Below are 18,329 nucleotides of genomic sequence, written 5' to 3' on the forward strand. Positions count from 1 at the left end.
AGACTTCTGTAGATATTCTAGCACCATAGAATATTTTAGTGCTTACATATGGTATCAGAGCTTGCTGCAGTCCAGGATTTTAATATATTTTCTTGTTCATAAAACTCCACGGGTAAAGCATGAGCCTATCTATGATCCCTATATTTTTTTAATTGTTCAGAACTAATGCACTTCACTTATCAGAAAATTTAATTTGCTGGGTTTCTCGCAAAAAACATACTAATATTATAGGTTTTATGTAAAACAATCTCAGATTGTGATGGAGGTTACTTCTAACCTTCTTGGAAACGAGGAACCAGAGTTTCTCTTGAAACATGCTATGAACATGACCATCTATTCTGCTCTTGGGGTTTATTGATCATTTGTTACTTAACCGGTATCTGATGAAATTCATGTTCCCCTGTTATCACCTGGCTTTTAGGAAGAGAGCTAGAAAGCTTCTGTCACTAATATCCTCAGCAAAGTCTGTGTCCTCTTTTCAAAGCGTTATTGCATTTTTTCTTTTCCAACAAGCACGGCACACATTTAATTACTCTGTCAGTGTTCAAGGTTCAGAAAGATTTATATGGTTGCAGAAATCTTGTGCTGCTTTTTCATGGATTTTGATCATTTATTAGTTTGCCATCTAATGTTTTCTTATTGTGTTCTTGCATGGTGTAGGAACCCCAAGATTGCTTTCTCTACGACTAGCCGGAACTGCAGTTGAAGGCACCACACTAAACGTTGAGAAGAAATACTGGGGTGGTGAAGAGGGAGATTCAGTTTACCGCTGGTTCCGGGTACTTGAATGTGCCTTAAATGCTTAAATCTCTTTACAAGCAAATAAGTTGAGATCTCTATGCTTCCTCTAAGGCCCAAAAGTGGCCCAAGTACTTTTGTTGTCTTATAAAGTGATGGATTGAGATTTTGAATTTTTCTTTACCTAGGGGAAGAAGTGTAGATTTATAATGGTGACACAAGAACTAAGCATGCATGTTACTGTGCAGACTAGTTCAAGTGGCACAAACATAGAAGTCAATGATGCTAGGACTTCCTCATACAAGCTCTCTATTGATGATATTGGATTTTCTATATATGTGTCCTGTGAACCTGTTCGAAATGATTGGGCTCGTGGTCCTATTGTTATCTCGGAACAAGTTGGACCCATTGTTCCAGGTATTACTATTACCAAATGAATCTCTGCATATGAATAGGTTGACATGAACTATTATTAATTTCTCAACTTCTAAATTGGTTGATGAAAGTTAACAAGATTACTTTTTTATTTTTATTTTTATTTTTTACGTAACAAGATTACTTTCAGTTTGCTAGTTATTTAAAACAGACATGCAACCATGCTGATTACCCTTTTTTTTAAGTTCAAAATTATATTTAGAGATGAGGTATATCTAAAAAACTTCACTGCAGGGCCACCGACTTGCCATTCACTTGAATTTCAAGGATCTTTGGTTGAAGGAGAACGTGTGAGCTTCCTTGCATCTTATAGTGGAGGGTATGGTTATATATTAAAATCATCCATCTAGAGCTTGAGTTTCTAAATTCATTTTAGTTTGGTCCGAAGTTGAAAGTGTTCATATGCAGGGAGAAGGGAGAGTGCCTACATGAATGGTTTAGAGTGAACCCTGATGGTGTCAAAGACAAAATTAGCTGTGGTGGTAGGGATATATATTATTATATTTTATTTTAAGAGTGCAAAAATGTGGCGAGTAACTCAGTTTATTGGCAGAGTTTCTGGATTTGACTCTTGAGGATGTCGATAAATGCATTGAGCTTATTTATACGCCGATCCGCAAAGATGCATTAAAAGGAAGCTGTAGGAGCATATTATCTTGCCAAGTAGCTCCTGGTATGTTGTTTGCTCCTACATAATCTTTTATTAGAAAAGGCACTGCATGCCAATCTTTCTAACCAAATAACATATCTTTGGTAAGTCATGATACCGGGTTGACACTAGCAGATTAGCTAGAATATGAAATTATCTCAAATGTTTTAACTTTTAACAGCTTTTTATCTTCACGAACTTTTAACAGCTTAACCCTGCATTATTTTGTTGTGTTGCTCCGTTCAGTTAACCTCCATAATTACATTGTTTAACTATGCACTTTTTCTTCTGCTATTGATTTCATTATATGAAGTATTTCTACCTGAAATTGACCTTGCATTGGGATAGGAGACCCAATTGGTGTTGAACTGTCAATTCCTGAATGCTGCGAGGGGGAGACAATAGTTCCCAAGCGGAGATACTTTGGAGGACAAGAAGGTGGTGGTGAATATGTTTGGTATAGAAGTAAGAATAAGCTTCATGAATCTGCTCTGCTGGACTCGCCTAGCGTTACAGAGGATGCACATGTTTGTGCAAGGACTTTGTAAGTCTTCGTACGAGTAATAATAATAACTTTGCCTACTTGTTGAGAGAAACTGAAAAAACTTCAAAAAGTTTCTCTATGGTGCTAGTAATCCTTTTTGAATATGTATTTTCCAGAACATATAAGCCATTGCTTGAAGATGTGGGAGCATACTTGGCATTATATTGGCTGCCAATTCGTATCGATGGAAAATCTGGGAACCCATTAGCATCAGTTTGCGAGTTTCCAGTCTCTCCAGGTAGACCTTGATTCGTACTCCTGAGTAGATATTTCTCTCCCTTCCCCATTACTGATATCACCGTATGTTTTTTTGTTGATAAGGTAAATAATTTTATTAACAATTGGGGACTAACCCCGTATGTATACAAGCCGTATACCAAAAAGAGAGAACCTATACCAAAATATGGTTCTCAACATAAGAGATCCAATCCTCTATACAAATAGGGACCTCATGAGTACACCAAGAAGAAATTAGGAACAAAAGACTACTTTGCAATTTTACAAAATCTTGTTCCACCCCTTCAAGTGTCCTCCTATTTCTCTCTCTCCATATAACCCACATGGTTGCTAAGGGAGCAACACTCCATGCCCTTGGACTTCTCTTTCTGCTCATCTGAGCCCAACATGCAATGCCTCCTTCACTGTACCCGGCATCACCCATTGCACTCCAAACAAATTAAGGATCGACCTCCACAAACGATTAGCCACTTGACAATGCAATAGGAGACAATCTACATCGACCTCCACAAACGATTAGCCACTTGACAATGCAATAGGAGACAATCTACATCTTTGCCCGAGCTTTTGCACATGAAGCACCAACTAACATAGGTGATCCTTCTCTTTCTCAGATTTACCGCTGTCAAAATCACTCCCCTCGCCGCCAACCACGCAAAGAAACACACCTTTCTTGGTGCTCTGGGAATCCAAATAGAGTAATGAGGGAAAATGCGTTCCTCTCTCACTAATAACCTCTTATAATAAGATTTAACTCCGTATGATCTTGCAGTGAAATTGTTAACTCTATAATATGAGATAGTATATTCTATGGAGCTTCCTATTAAAGGTTTAGGATTTCTTGTTTCTTTAACTGTATACTCGAGGTTTATATGAAATTTATATTATAGCTCCTGACAAGATGTGCTGAGTTCTGAATTAATAGCATGTTCCCTTTCAAGAAGGATTATGCTTGCTATTGGTTATATGATGCTTGAAACTCCCTCCTCTTCATTTTATATGGCGATGGTTTAGTGGTCTCGAATTTTCAGAAATAATGACTTTTGGCACATACCAAAATTACTTGTAGAACTTGTCGTCCTAAATTTGCCATTACATTTCTTTGGCTATAAGAGCATGTCAATAAGGGTAAAATAAGAAGTTCAAAGTTAAATAGTTTCCAAATAAATAAAGGTGCCTTCCTTTTCTGGACAGACTAAAAAGGAAAGAATGCATATAAAAGGAAACGTAGGGAGTATTTGCTTATTTTAAAGTTGTACTGAACATGTATTGTGAATTGTGTGGCAGCTTTTCCAGTAGTTTCTAATGTTCGCGTGAAGGAGCTCTCATCAAGTATTTTCCTTGGGGAAGGAGTGTATTTCGGTGGTCATGAAGGATCAAGCTTGTTTAGCTGGTATAGAGAAACTGATGAGGGAACAATCACTCTCATCAATGGAGCATGTTCTAAAACTTATGAAGTTGTAGATGAAGATTACAATTGTCGTTTGCTTTTTGGGTAACATCTTCTCTAATATTTTGGCTGGCTTTTGAAGTGTTATGTTGTGAGATACGAGCGCATAGTAGTTGATGCTTATAGATGCAGATTAATTCCTTGTCCTCTGCCTGAATGTTTCTTCTGTTATTGCTTGAATAATCTTGTTAAATAAAAATAAAAATAAAAATAAACAAATGACAAATGGAAAACTAAAAACTTTAAAGAAGTGATGTGCATGTGTAGTTTTTTTTTCTTTCTAAAACATGTTACCCAAAATTTGCAGATATACACCAGTTCGTTCAGATTCAGTCATTGGAGAACTCAGGTTATCCGAGCCAACTCATGTGATTCTCCCAGGTATTTGCCTGATCATAGAATCTGAAATGAAAAAGAAGTCTATTGTATGCCATCATTCCTAGGTCCTTATGAATGAGTTCCATTTTGTACTAGTTTGAGATAGACACTGCCACTCTTCACCTTCACATGATTGAAATTTTGTGGTGCCACTGTGGGACATTACACCGGAGTTTAGAAGTAATTGAGAAATAAAGATAAGAGAACAATGTACTGGTGAGTTGATAAATGCACGGCGGACGTTTTTATAGGTGGTGAATATAAAGAGCATGTGTTGAGGTTCACACATGTCTAGATTCATTGAATTTGAGTAAGAAAAATATTATAGTAGTCGATGGGATATGTTAGGATGTTCTCTATTTAGTTATAATATATTTACTATCTTGTTAGGCAATAGAGAAGTCTTACCTATCATGTTGTACGTAGCATAAAACTCCTCTAGAAGGAGCCCTCTTGTACATTGTTGGTTAATCAAATCTCTTCTCAGCGGTGAACCGACATGGTCACCGGCCAGTGCTCAAGCACTCACAATCTCCAACTTAAACTTTAGATCTTTATATATGTATTTAGTAAGAAATGGATATATAAATAAGCGAGCACCCATGATCTTCGATAGACAAATGTTACAACGGTTAACAGACAGAAATATGAGGTGCAACTACCTCTGGGTTCAGGGTTCAATTCCTGTTTGAATAAACTTTTTTCATGGTTAGATCTTCTTTTTGTCCTTTTCTTCATTCATGGCTGATTCTTCTTTTCTGTCCTTTTTTTTTTGCTTTTCCTTCTTTCCCATTTTTTTGCTTTTCCTTCTTTCCCGTTTTTCCCTTCATTTTCCCTTTTTGTCCCTCTTTCGCCACAAAGTGATGAAACCCGACTCTTCTTTTTCTTTGCCCCTTTTACAAACACAAAGACACTAGCCACCAAGCAAGGATGTCTAATGGCTAGAGCAGTATAACCGCAAACCCATTTACTTGCACAAGCTAGTGATATTTATTGTTTTAGGAAATATAAAATCCTCTTCGAAGACAACTATGAATCGAATGATCTTCTTTTGTATTGATAAACATTAATTGTAGTTTGCTTGTATAATTTTTATCCCTGCATTTATACTATATGGTTGATAGCAACTTTATGTTACAAACAATGGAGCATCTATAACTTTAAAGTTCATGGTCTGCTACTGTCTCTTCTACTTCCACAGCTGACGATGGAGTTAACACAAGGAATGAAATCTTTATTACTTATCAAAAAAATCTTTGATGAAAAAATTCTTTGATTACTTATCCATTTTTTTTAAACACAAGGAAATGAAAAACTAGAAGGCGATAGAAATTAGAGATAGAATTTAGAAAGAAAGGACAGATTCTAGTAAAGGAAGCAACTAGTCAACCACAAGTATAGACTTGTAACATACTAATTAGCATTCAATCACAAGAATAAAACCAAGGGGGAAGAGAAATTGAATTCATACATGAATACTTGCTAGAAGAATTCAAGAGAGGTTCAATTGAAGAGGAATAGGACAATCTCACAAAGGGATCTCAAGAGAGTTCTTCATCAACAATCCATCATAAACTAATAGACTCTCTATTTACAGTGATGCTAAGCTCAATGGGATAAGGCCAATTCCAAAAGACATCAAAACAAGGAAAAGCTTAAAATAAATAAAAATAGCTCATGTGTCAATGGCTTTCTATTTACGGTGATGCTAAGCTCAACGGGCTAAAGCCCAAGTCCAAAATACTTCAAAACAAGGAAAAGCCTAAACTAAATAAAAGTGGGTCTTTATTGTGGTCTACAATGTGAGCAAGTTCATACATCTAGAGTTTCCAAGCACAATGCACTTCAGGTATTTGTCGTGGAGGCTAGCAAACCAATAGGAATGTGTCTGGCTCTGATAACATGTTAAGAAAGATGGACCTTCAAGTCTAACTCAACTCCAAAAGCTAGCTCATGGGGTGATATTTGCCAAGACCGTATAAGAAGACAACAACTAACTCCCTCAACCAATGTGATAATCTAAAAAAAGAAGAGTTTCTCAATCTTCTACAACTCCAATAGTCCAACTATTTATAATCAGTCAAATGATCAGATCAGCAAATGTTCCTAAGTGGTTCTGCTTGTCTGTAGAGCATGCTTCATCTAGAATGTTTCCGTGCACTATCTAGAATACTGTCCTTTCAATGCTTGTGAAACATATACCCATATAATCTCCTGACAGTAACACACTACGTCCACAGATATTCCAAGAATTGAGACACTGGCTCTAACTGGGAAAGCTGTTGAAGGGGACATACTAACTGCTATTGAAGTCATTCCAAAGAGTGAAAGTCAAGAGCGTGTATGGTTAAAGTATAAGAAGGACATCAAATATACATGGTACTTCTCTGTTCTCATCATCTGGATATGCTGGCAATCAACCGTTTTTCGTTAATGGCTGATTATTCTTTACCGACATTATTTTATGTGAAGTTAGAACAACAGCTATAATATAGAGATGATTTTTGTTACCACACTTGCTACTTTTCTTATACTCGAAAAAAAGGAACCAAAAGCTGCTCCTCTTATTTTGTGACGGATATCGGTTCAATATCTGGATCTCAGGAAATAATGTTGGGTAAGCTGGTTAAATATCTAGCTTCAAAACTGAGATATGCGAAAGCTCAGATAGTTGGTGTTATCCTGATATGATTTACTTCTACACCCTATGAAAAATTTATTGCATCCAAGAATGCAAACTGCTATTAAGTTGTCTAGCATAATCCAAAGATTGCATTGCTTCTGAAGGTTCTATGAGTACATTGAGAAGCTTCTGATATTTTATTGGCTGCTGCAGGTTCATTTCGACTGAAACAGGAAATAATAAGTCCTTTGAGCCATTACCATCACAGCATTCTTGCTCCTACAGGTTACGATTTGAGGACATAGGTCGCTCTCTGAGATGTGAATGCATTGTGTCTGATGTTTTTGGAAGGTCAAGTGATCCTGTGTATGCCGAAACTCCTTCAGTTTCACCAGGTATTCTAGCTTCAAATTTAGTTTCCACTTATAGATACTTTAAGACATTAAATGCTGGATGGTAAAATGTACTTCATTATTGCCGTATGTGGAATGGTCCTCTACTGACCTACCTCACTTGGCATGAATTTGTTGCAGATTGTATTTTGATGCTCTATGTTTGGAATTCCTTCCTTCCTTTTAATTTTAAATTTGGTTGTGGCTGGTGTTTGTATGAGATGTATGCTCAAAGAAGTGCAATCACTCACTATCACCATGAATTGTCTTTGGTTAGTTCGAGAAGAGGAAAGTGGGCAAGTAAAAGTGGAAGGTCCGCTTTTCCAGCCCCCAGTGATTTAGACAGAAAGAACAAAGTGTATCTTTTTTTTAACTTTCCATTCCGAATAAAAACAATCAATGATTTATACTTTATCCAAAGGATGTACGGAAATCAATGAGTTGCTCTATTGTTTACCCTTCACTCTTTTTCGTGGAAGTGGAGTTATGTTGGTTACCTTATTCCAGCATTCCATTTGCTACAAGAGCTGAGTGCTTCTCACTGTTAATTCAGTATGCTTGGGAAGATCCTCCTAGAAAATCAGCAGCTTATGACTGATCTTTTCTTTGTTTCACTATGTTAGTGTAAATTTATTACTTCGTATAGCAGAGCCTAAAATTGACCTGCTTTTTAGTAATTTTTTCTGCAGATTTCTTGTATGTCATTATAAATACTATCATTAATGCTGACCTCTGCTGGAGTTTAATTAATTATTTCCAGACAGATACTTAAACGTAGTTTTAGCACATTGAATTTCTTTAATTCCCTTTACTCATATATTTCTAAATTCTGGATAAGTAAAATTTAGCCTATAACCAGGCCAATATAAAGTTGCTATTGTCCTTTGCTTGATGCCCTTTTTTGCCCTCCCTTTATGACGGGTTGTTTCATAATTGACTTGAGGCCCATCCTTGTATGTTTTGCACCTCTTCATGTGAAGGAATCACCCCCATGTTCTTCCTTGTTATTGACATCTTAGCTTTAATGTATCATGAAATTATTCTTGTTCCCTAGCATCGCTACATTGTGTTCATTGGGTAATTTTAAGAGTTTCATATAATTCAATTTTTAGTAGTTGATTAATGAATCTGCTTCATCTCAGGCATCCCTAGGATGGATAAGCTGGAAATTGAAGGTAGAGGTTTTCACACCAATCTGTATGCTGTTCGTGGTGTTTATAGTGGCGGAAAGGAGGGAAAAAGTAGAATTCAGTGGCTTAGATCTATGGTTGGAAGTCCTGACCTCATTTCAATTCCTGGTATGCTACATTGTTCCATCTGATTTTGGTTTCTTAACTCTGTTTATTCATTTAAGAGTTGCTCAATTAACATATCCAAAATGATTAGATTGGCTGAACCGTCCGGTTCTAATTAGTTTTTACTATCTTTTCTCCTCACCTACTATTTGATAAATTTTCCTCTCAAAAGTGACTTCCTCTTGTATCATTGTCTTCCATTTTCTCATTTTGCGGTAACTATACTCTCATGATAGATAGTACGGACAAGTAGTTTTTCCATGGTTCAGAATCTTTTACAACATATCTTCCTACCACCCGGTTGTGTCCAAACATAAATTACTGTCTTAAGAGTAAAGCAAGAAGCAAGTTGTTCTGATGCAAATTTCTAACTGTTTGACAGCAAGGTTCCTCTGATCTTAATATGTTTGAGGAGTTAAGGGAACTAAAGGTCTTGACCTTTCCAATGTTATATGTGTTGTACGAGCTGTGTAAATTTGAGGTTTTAATAACTCTCAAGGTATTCTTTGGTGATTCATCTTTTGCATCTATTTGTTTTTAAGTATAAATTCCCATTAATCACCCAATAAGAACAAGAAAAGCATAAAGAGGGGGGGGGGGAAAACCGGGTAAATCAAATTTAGTGTTTTGCTGATCATATATGAGGTTTCACTGCATTTGTTTTACTTGCATCAGAGTTTTGAGACAAGCATAGTGGCTCATATCTGTTAGACAAGTCAAACTATCAATCTATTAGACTATTACCTTGTCTCTTTTTAAGCGATTAACCTTTGGTGTAGGAACAAGTTTGTGCCAATACCAAATAATGGGGGAATCCGTGTTTAAAATTTTTAATTTTTGGTCCTTCACATTTGGAAATCTCATTTATGCATAGCACCGTGAGAAGTTGATACGAACTTTCTGAAAGAAAATGGTTTTGTTGCAGGGGAGACAGGAAGAATGTATGAAGCTAATGTTGATGACGTCGGCTATAGGCTGGTTGTGATATATACACCAGTAAGAGAAGATGGAGTTGAGGGGCATCCTGTTTCTGCTTCTACAGATCCAATTTCAATTGGTAAACCATTGTGACAAACCTCCATACAGTAATTTTATAATGAATTCCTTTTTCTTTTGTTAATTTTATGAAGAATCTTTTTATTAGTTGAGTTCCTTTTCGTTTCCTTTTAGGAGTGTAGTTATTATTTCCTGTATCTCTCCGTCTATCTCTAGTTGTTGAATATAATTCTAATTAGTGTAAGTTGTTGATGATGGGTGATAGCTGTAGATACTTGATGTTTTCAATCACATAAGCAACATTTTTCTTGCTGAACCTGTGCATTCTTGTTAATCAAATACTTTCTCCATTGAGATCTGGCAGATTCTCTTTGTTCTGTCGGCCCATTCAATTTAGTATACTGAACATGTTCTTTAGGTGTAAAAAACATTATTGGTGAAACAGGTAGGATTACAATGTTAAGCAAGCAACTTTGACTCTTTAAGGACCCACTTAGTTCTCCAAGAAGGGGAAAAAGAGTCATCCAAATGTCTATTTGTTATTGGAAGGACACTTTGGAGTATTAGCATGTAAACAAGGTCACGGACTTTTCCTTTCGCCTTTTGCTCCATAAATGTCATCTTGATATTAAGCAGTCTATCATTTGTAATTTAAGTATCTGATTAGGCAGTACTCCAACATAACCTTGGTCATTCTCATGAAGTTTGACTCCAGTGTCTGGGTGGACATTTGGTAAATTCACAACCTACAGAACAATGGAAGAAAATATGTCAATGGTAAATGCATTTATGTGTTTGCTCTTTTCTTTATTATCTTTATGATTTGGGCTAACTCAATATGCATATGTAAGGTAGTTCGCTAGTGGCTGGTTATTATCTGAGCAAAGTTTGATGCAAAGAATTTTTTTCCTCCAGAGCAGTGTGGCTTTGTTTCTTCTTATTCAACTGTTCATGCTTGACTTTTTCTCTTTTTCTTTTCCTCATTGCAGAGCCTGATGTTCTTAAAGAAGTAAAGCAGAAGCTTGAGATTGGATCCGTGAAGTTTGAGGTGATTTTATCTCTTAAAATTATTTCCCAGACCTTGTTGTGTGATGGCTCTTTTTCATCTTTTGAACTTCCCTATGACACCCTGTTTTAATGCAAGTCCATAAGAATGTTTGGAAGTTTGGGATTTTGTCGAATTAAAGTTGCTTGTGGTCCACTAGCTATTACGCCATACTTAAAGTCTTGAATAGGTGTTAAACATTCTATAAAAGTAAATAAATGTCTCCTTGGAAATAGCTTAAGCCTTAAGATAGGGTGAATTTAAATATTGCGTCAAGCTTATTTTATATATTGGTATAGTAAAATATATATATATCTGCTCCCTAACTTCTTAAACTTACTTAAGATTGAGCTGCATAAATAAAAAACTGCAAGGGAAAATGATAAAAGAAGGCGGGGGCTGTGATAAAGCCTGTATAATGCCTCTTTTTTGTACATTGGCTGTAATTGTGATTATATTCTGGGAATGAATGTTTGCTTTATGAAACCTATTTCACTCACTCAATACCGTCTTACAACTGTCCGTCTTTGCATCGATGGAACATTCGACCAGCTAGTGTATGCTGTGCCTATCTCTGCACGTCTTAAAATCATTTGTACTCTTTATGAATATTTTGGAGTATCAAAAGATAAGTATCTTATAAACATATTAGAGTATCAAGAGAAGTTTTCCAGGCATTCCACGGCTTAATTTGAGTTAATATATGTTTTCATCTATTATCTACAAAATAACGAAGAATAAAATATGACATTTAATTTGGTTAAAGGATGTTTAAGTTTCTTAAGATGAATGTAATCGTCCGACGTTTGCTTGCATGCAAAGCGCTTCAAGTTCCCTAATCAAATATGCTGTAGATTGGCCAAAGCAGTGATATGTTCTGATTTAAATTTGTAATTGGTTGTTTATATCTAGTTTTTCAGTAAGGCGTGGAAGTGGAGAGTCTCCGGAGAAATGCAACCTGTCTGTCTGTCTGTCTGTCTGTCTGTTTAGCACTTATTGAAGTCAAATAAGCTTGGTGCATAACTTGCATCAAGCTGCGTCTTTGAAGTTTAAATTAGTTTGGTGTCACATTTCATGATCAGTTGTTTATGCTTGCTGCAATATATAATTTTTTGCAGCAATATATTAATCAGTTTACGTTTTCTGGGTTCTTGCAGCTATAATAGGATCCCTGGCCAGTTATTCTGGTTTTTGTATCTCCACCGTACTATCTTAGTACTGTGCTTCATTAATAAAACTACCTTATCAATAAAAGAATATTAATCATCCTGTTTACATCTTCTCCCAGCCCTAGCATGATATTATTTCCCTGTGCTCTTATTTTCAGCGTGTTAACATAAATTACTTGATGTTATTATTGCAGGCCTTGTGTGACAAGGATCAATCTACGAAGAAAGTTAGTTCTTTTTCATTCATTATTTTGTTTCAGTTTCCAATCATATAGTAAGATAGATAAAGGATAAACTTCTTATGGTTTAACTATGCAGGTTCCAGGAATGGGGAATCTTGAAAGAAGAATTCTGGAAGTCAACAGAAAGAGGGTAAAGGTAGTGAAACCTGGTTCTAAGACTTCTTTTCCCACAACTGAGGTTCGGGGAACATATGCGCCTCCATTCCATGTAAGTATATCTATCTTTGAGACTCTCGGTTTCTGTTCTAAATATTGGTATTGGGCATATACCTTTGCAATCCTTTTCATTCTTCCACTTTATCATGGGCGTAAACTTGTTCTAGCTCCACGTACGCCACCCAAGCCGACTGTCCTCTTGTTAGACCCTAGGTTCAGCTGTATCCCGAAATGTGGCTTGATCATTACCACACTATGATTATGTGAAGAAGGAAATGAAGCTAGTAGAGAAGACTTGGGAGCTCGGAAAACAATTTTGTGTTGATATATGTTTCCACACAACGTTGGACTTACAAGGCAAACTACAAACTAACTAGACCACACTAGGATACTCTCTTGGACAGTAAACCTTCACTGTTGCTCATTCAGACTTGTGGTTACTTGGGTCACGGGCATGGGGTGGTACCCTATTTATTGGGTCCTAAAGATCCACTCTGGAGCGCCAAGTTCAGTTGGCCTGTAAGTCAGGGGGCAGTGAAATTTCCCAAATTTGGGCAGATCTTAGAGACTAGGGTTCGAATTTCAGTAGAGACAAAAACTAATAGGTCGTTTCTTCTTATCTGCCTAAACCATATTGGACAGAGTTACCCGGTACCTACTAGTTTAATACATTACCGTATAGGTTTGTTTTCAATCTAGAATGTGTGCTATTAGGATGCTGTGGGAAATGTATGACAGTAAAGGTCCATATACTACGGTTAAGTTTGTTTCCATGCCAATGTACAGGTGGAACTATTCCGAAATGATCAACACCGGCTGAGGATTGTGGTGGACAGTGATAATGAAGTGGATCTGTTGGTACAAACGCGGCACCTCCGTGACATTGTAGTCCTTGTCATCCGAGGTCTTGCACAGAGATTTAACAGTACATCACTCAATTCCCTTCTCAAGATAGAGACCTAGCATCCATCATAGTATTGTGTTTTTTGTACATCAATTGGTCTTTTGTGTTGTCTAGCCCCATTATTTTGGTGTTGGTTTTAAATATTTGTTTCATTTTTTTTTTGGTGAGGTTTTTTCTTCTGCTCTGTCTCTGCTTATTTCATTTGTTTATCATTATTATATAGTTAGTTAATTATAGTCTGGTGTTGTCTAGTAAATACCCCTTGTGCATGAAAATATGAAGAAACCTCGATTTGTGTATGTATGATATTTACAATTTATTTTAGTGTTATTTATTTGTATGTCGCATTCCACTTCAGCAGTGCAGCAAAATCTGTGGTGTGCCATTTCGTTCGTTATGCAACGTACAATAGGGGGCACAACTCAGCCCCAAAATTCTAATTCTGCTCTCGTGGGTAAACTTTTTCAGATGCTCTCATCAATAATAAAAATATTAAATGTTAATATTTCCTTTTGACATGATGAATGAATTAAAAATCCAGGCAAACTGACCCTTGAAAAAGCATCATTTTGGGAGAAGAACAATAAATTTGGTCGACAACCATACTTTTCGTACTAGCAGTCATACTATTTTCACATAAATACCAGATTCTTACAAGTATGTTTTTTTAAAGACGCATTCTAGTCATCATCTTTATAAATTGAATGACAATAGATTTGTTCCCTTTAACCTACTAAGCTAACTTTTGATTGAGGTTTTACACTTGCTAGTTTTGTAGGTTTATTCTTCGTGCTATAAAGAAGTAGAAGGTAAATGCCAGTAAGATTTTAGGAAATAGAAGTGCAGGAAATTTTATTAGCGACATTTTGATTTAAATTGTAGTACAAGCGTAGTTAGATCAAGTATAATATGCAATCTTGACTATTATTTCTATTTGATTGACTCAAAAGGCGATTCAAAATACTAAGAAACATACATAATGTTTAAATGAGACTTTTTCCTAACGACAGGATAATATTAGTTAGAGATAATCTAAATAGGTTAAAAATGCTTAATTTTTTTTAATGATACAGGGACGCATTTGCCCCTTTTCCCATAAAAGAAAGGATTAGGAATTCACTAATATGTGAGGGCAGTTAAAGTGAAACCAAAACTACCTTCACCGTGATGACACGGAACAAAGTTAAATTCAACAAATTGTAATTTTTTTGACTTTTATTTTAGTGAATCTTAGCGCATCAACTGGATTGAATCCCTAACTAATTAACTCTGATTTGGATAAGCATGCACGTTTGAAAGATAAATCCTGTTGGGTATTTTCTATTTTTCTGACTCTCCCTATATTTTCTTTAACAGAAAAGCTTTAAACACTAAATATTTTCATGAAAACTAAAAGGTGAAGAAGAATGTAGTGCAAGCATTTGAGTGACAAGCAGAAGGTGGCGGAAGATTAGAGGAACACAACATTTCACTATCTTTTCAAATATTAAACCAGGTTTTGTTGAGTGTGATCTCTTCTCTATAAATTTCGTTTGACTTAATGTATTAATCGGTGAATTTTGAAATATATTGTTAAATAGGTCTTAATTATAGTTAACATTGATAACTCATTAACAACAACAAAAAATCCAGTTGAATCACGCAGGTGGGGTCTGGAGAGACCGTTTCCATTAAACCTTCGCTAAAGAGAAGAATTGATAACCCATTAAGCACATGATTAATTTTTATAGTACATACTACTTTTTAAGTGGAGAAATGATTGTTTATCAATAATACATCCATATGATCACTTATAAGTTTCTGTGAAAATGTAACTATATCTTTCAACAGAGATTAGAGTTAAATTAAGTTTGATATAAAATTCAAGGGAAATATTGGTACTTAAAATATTATGACTAGCACTTTATTATTCATAATTTGCAGGACAAAATGGTTAATAACATTAGTGAAAATGTTGATCAAAGGCATAATACACTGAAGAAGAGGGGCTGTGGATGCAGCAAAGATGATTTTTTGCCAGAGGAATCGTTCACGAGCTGGGGAAGTTATGCACAAGCATTACGTGAAACAAAAACACGGCTTAAAGACCGCATATTGTCTCGATCTTCGGACCAATTAGAGCTCCATGAAGTGCGTGATCGTAGCCAGCATCAGATGAAGAAATCATTGAATTGGTTTGATTTGATTTGGTTTGGTATTGGTGCAGTAATGGGTGCTGGAGTTTTTGTACTTACTGGTGAAGCTACTAAAAACATTGCTGGCCCTGCTGTTTTACTGTCCTATGTTATATCAGGCATCTCTGCTCTGCTTTCTGTGTTGTGCTATACTGAATTCTCAGTTGAACTCCCTGTTGCTGGTGGTTCATTTGCATATCTGAGAGTGGAACTTGGCGATTTCATCGCTTTCATTGCTGCAGGGAACATTCTGTTTGAGTACATTGTGAGTGGTGCTAGTGTTGCGCGATCTTGGACTTCCTATTTTGCGACTTTATGCAATCACAAGCCTGATGATTTCCGTATCAATGTCTCGAGTCTTGCTGAGGGTTACAACCACTTAGATCCTATAGCAATTGTTGTCTCAATGGTCATTTGTGTAGGTGCATCCTTGAGCATGAAAGGGTCCTCGCGTTTTAATTCATTTGTGACCATAGTACATATAATTGTCATGGTTTTTATACTTGTTGCTGGCCTATCTAAGGCGAATGTGGCTAATTATTCAAGCTTTGCACCTTATGGTGCTCGTGGCGTCCTGAAAGCAGCAGCTATGCTCTTCTTTGCTTATGTTGGATTTGATGGTGTCGCAACTCTTGGGGAAGAGATTAAGAATCCAGGTAGGCAAGGGCGTAGTTACTTTTTGTGAAGGGAGTTCAATTGAATACCTGTAGCTGAAAAATTACTATGTGTAATCCCCTTAACATTCATATTCTAAGTGTGATACTTTTATAGGTTTTTGAATCTCTTTACTTAAATTTCTGGCTACGCCACTGCAGGTAGGGATATCCCTCTGGGTCTAATAGGTTCGATGGTGGTTATTATCACAATATATTGCCTCCTAGCCGCGACGTTGTGCCTAATGCAACCTTTTAATCAAGTAGATGTTGATGCCCCATTTACCATTGCCTTCCAAGCAGTAGGGATGAATTGGGCAAAGTACATAGTTGCATTTGGGGCTTTGAAGGGGATGACAACAGTTTTGCTGGCCAACATAATTAGTCAAGCTAGGTATTTTACACACATTGCAAGAACCCATATGGCCCCTCCATTTCTTGCTGCAATTAGTGAAAAGACCGGGACACCTGTTACTGCTACAGTTATAATGACCGCGGCGAATTGCATTATGGCCTTCTTCACAAGTCTTGACATATTGGCAAACCTTGTTTCAATCGCCACATTGTTTGTGTTCTCACTAGTTCCCCTAGCACTTCTAGTGAGACGTTACTACGTGTCAGGGGAAACATCAGATGCTGATAGGAAAAAACTCATTCTGTTCTTGGTTGTGATCACACTGTCCTCAATTGGATCAGGTGTTTGTTGGGCAATCAGCGAAAATGCTTGGCTCGGGTGCATAATTACTGTTGGAGTTTGGTTTTTCGCCACTTTGGGGCTAAATTTAATGCTAAAGGCGCGAAAGCCTAAGGTATGGGGATTACCATTGATGCCATGGATTCCATCTGCTAGTGTAGCTATTAATGTGTTCATCATGAGCTCCATTGATGGTGCATCATTTGTGAGATTTTCAGTTTGGACCGCTATTTTGCTTGTTTACTACTTGCTTGTAGGATTGCATGCTACCTATGATGCAGCCAAGGAGATTGGTAGTAATGCTTCTCATATAACTGATGTTGAAGCCAATGCAGCAAGGACCAGTGAAACTGGAGTAGCTAATAACTAGGCATTTAAATGAGATTCAATGGTTTATATCTAGACATACACTTTGGATATAATAGTGTTTTTTTTTTCAGTAGACATCTTGATCTCATTAGTTTCCTCTTCTTTTCTTCTTCATTAGATCTATTTCAAGAGATGTGATTTTATCTTCATGAAATAATAAATGTACATCAGTGATTAATTGATGAAATACTATTGTGGGCAGTCTATATATAGTAATGTGTGGTAGGAATTATTCTTGGATTGCTTCTATATATGTTTGGAACCAAATTAAGTACATAGTTGGATTTTTTGGACCAGAGTTTCCTTGTCCATGATTATAGAGTATTGCCAATTTTTGTTGTCTGTTATTTTGTACTTGTGCTAGTCTCTCTTCCACATGGTTGAGTAGATAGCTGTAGAAGCCCGGAAATTCAATAAGGCTGCTCAAAATTTGAACACCCTTAACCAGTGGACTACGCAAGGATCCGAAGTCTATTTATTAAATTAAGAATAAATAATATTTTACCTTATATGTAGTATAATTTTTCGGCAAAGAGTGTTCAGTTGACCACCCTTGGCCATACATAGTTTCGCTGCTGGATAGATGGGATAATGACCTTTTTCCTAACCCCATCACTTTTGCTCAATATATCTTTACATCAGAGTTACAAGAAATACATGTTAAAATATAATCTTAATAATATCCTAGTATAAAGCAAGACATATTTAACTCCATAATTCTGATTTAATTACTCCAAAAAATTAGGTGGAAAGGGAGAAAATCTTAATTCTTTATGCTATTGTGACGATCCAGCCGGTCGTCTTGTTTATTGTAGCCTTGATCCCTTGTTTATTGTTCATCCTATGTTCACTTGTGCTAATGTGACTTGCCAGGGTGGTTGGTTTGGTTCCGGGGATGTTTCAGAGTGAATTGGGACACTTAGTCCCAAGGTTGTAAGCTTAAGTTGAAGGAATTTGACTTTTGTGTAGACGACTCCGGAATGGAGTTTTGATTGTTCTGATAGCTTCGTATGGTGATTTTGGACTTAGAAATATGTACAGATATTGATTTGGAGGTCCGTAAGTCATTTTGGCTTGAATTGGCGAAAGTTGGAAAGTTGAAGGTTTGGAAGATTGTGAAGTTTGACTGAGAGTTGACTTTGTTGATATGGGGCTCGGATTTTGGTTCCGGAAGTCGGAGTAGGTC

The 18,329-nt window shown here is 36.5% G+C and overlaps 2 protein-coding genes across 4 annotated transcripts in view; both read left to right on the forward strand.

The window, feature by feature from the left end:
* The window catches only part of LOC107822412 (187-kDa microtubule-associated protein AIR9), a 28,647-nt gene extending 15,037 nt beyond the window's left edge, over positions 1 to 13,610 (forward strand). For 2 of the 3 annotated variants that reach the window (XM_016648950.2, XM_016648951.2), the window contains 17 exons: positions 661 to 779; positions 987 to 1,155; positions 1,408 to 1,492; positions 1,582 to 1,655; positions 1,727 to 1,846; positions 2,171 to 2,366; positions 2,483 to 2,604; positions 3,891 to 4,098; positions 4,361 to 4,434; positions 6,672 to 6,810; positions 7,268 to 7,449; positions 8,589 to 8,744; positions 9,667 to 9,798; positions 10,727 to 10,785; positions 12,146 to 12,178; positions 12,270 to 12,401; positions 13,136 to 13,610. In XM_016648950.2, coding sequence (XP_016504436.1) covers positions 661 to 779; positions 987 to 1,155; positions 1,408 to 1,492; positions 1,582 to 1,655; positions 1,727 to 1,846; positions 2,171 to 2,366; positions 2,483 to 2,604; positions 3,891 to 4,098; positions 4,361 to 4,434; positions 6,672 to 6,810; positions 7,268 to 7,449; positions 8,589 to 8,744; positions 9,667 to 9,798; positions 10,727 to 10,785; positions 12,146 to 12,178; positions 12,270 to 12,401; positions 13,136 to 13,312 — 2,177 coding nt within the window. In that variant the 3' untranslated portion in view covers positions 13,313 to 13,610. Of the gene's footprint in view, positions 1 to 660; positions 780 to 986; positions 1,156 to 1,407; positions 1,493 to 1,581; positions 1,656 to 1,726; positions 1,847 to 2,170; positions 2,367 to 2,482; positions 2,605 to 3,890; positions 4,099 to 4,360; positions 4,435 to 6,671; positions 6,811 to 7,267; positions 7,450 to 8,588; positions 8,745 to 9,123; positions 9,241 to 9,666; positions 9,799 to 10,726; positions 10,786 to 12,145; positions 12,179 to 12,269; positions 12,402 to 13,135 lie in introns of all 3 variants that reach the window. The other variant, XR_012708003.1, reaches the window with a different exon arrangement.
* Positions 13,611 to 14,450: 840 nt separating this feature from the next.
* On the forward strand, positions 14,451 to 17,334 carry LOC107822414 (cationic amino acid transporter 1-like). The gene is made up of 3 exons (XM_016648952.2): positions 14,451 to 14,748; positions 15,177 to 16,083; positions 16,243 to 17,334. The coding sequence occupies exons 2-3, from the start codon at positions 15,183 to 15,185 to the stop codon at positions 17,142 to 17,144; spliced, it is 1,803 nt and encodes a 600-aa protein (XP_016504438.2). The 5' UTR covers positions 14,451 to 14,748; positions 15,177 to 15,182; the 3' UTR covers positions 17,145 to 17,334.
* The last annotated feature ends 995 nt before the right edge of the window (positions 17,335 to 18,329 follow it).

This window comes from Nicotiana tabacum, chromosome 3, assembly GCF_000715075.1.
Source record: "Nicotiana tabacum cultivar K326 chromosome 3, ASM71507v2, whole genome shotgun sequence".
Classification (NCBI taxonomy): domain Eukaryota; kingdom Viridiplantae; phylum Streptophyta; class Magnoliopsida; order Solanales; family Solanaceae; genus Nicotiana; species Nicotiana tabacum.

What these genes read in the sequence shown, in the direction of transcription:
- LOC107822414 (XM_016648952.2), top strand. Translation starts at nt 15,183, where the DNA reads ATGGTTAATAACATTAGTGAAAATGTTGATCAAAGGCATAATACACTG. An exon ending in GGAAGAGATTAAGAATCCAG is followed by an intron (nt 16,084 to 16,242) that starts GTAGGCAAGGGC and finishes ACGCCACTGCAG; the next exon opens with GTAGGGATATCCCTCTGGGT.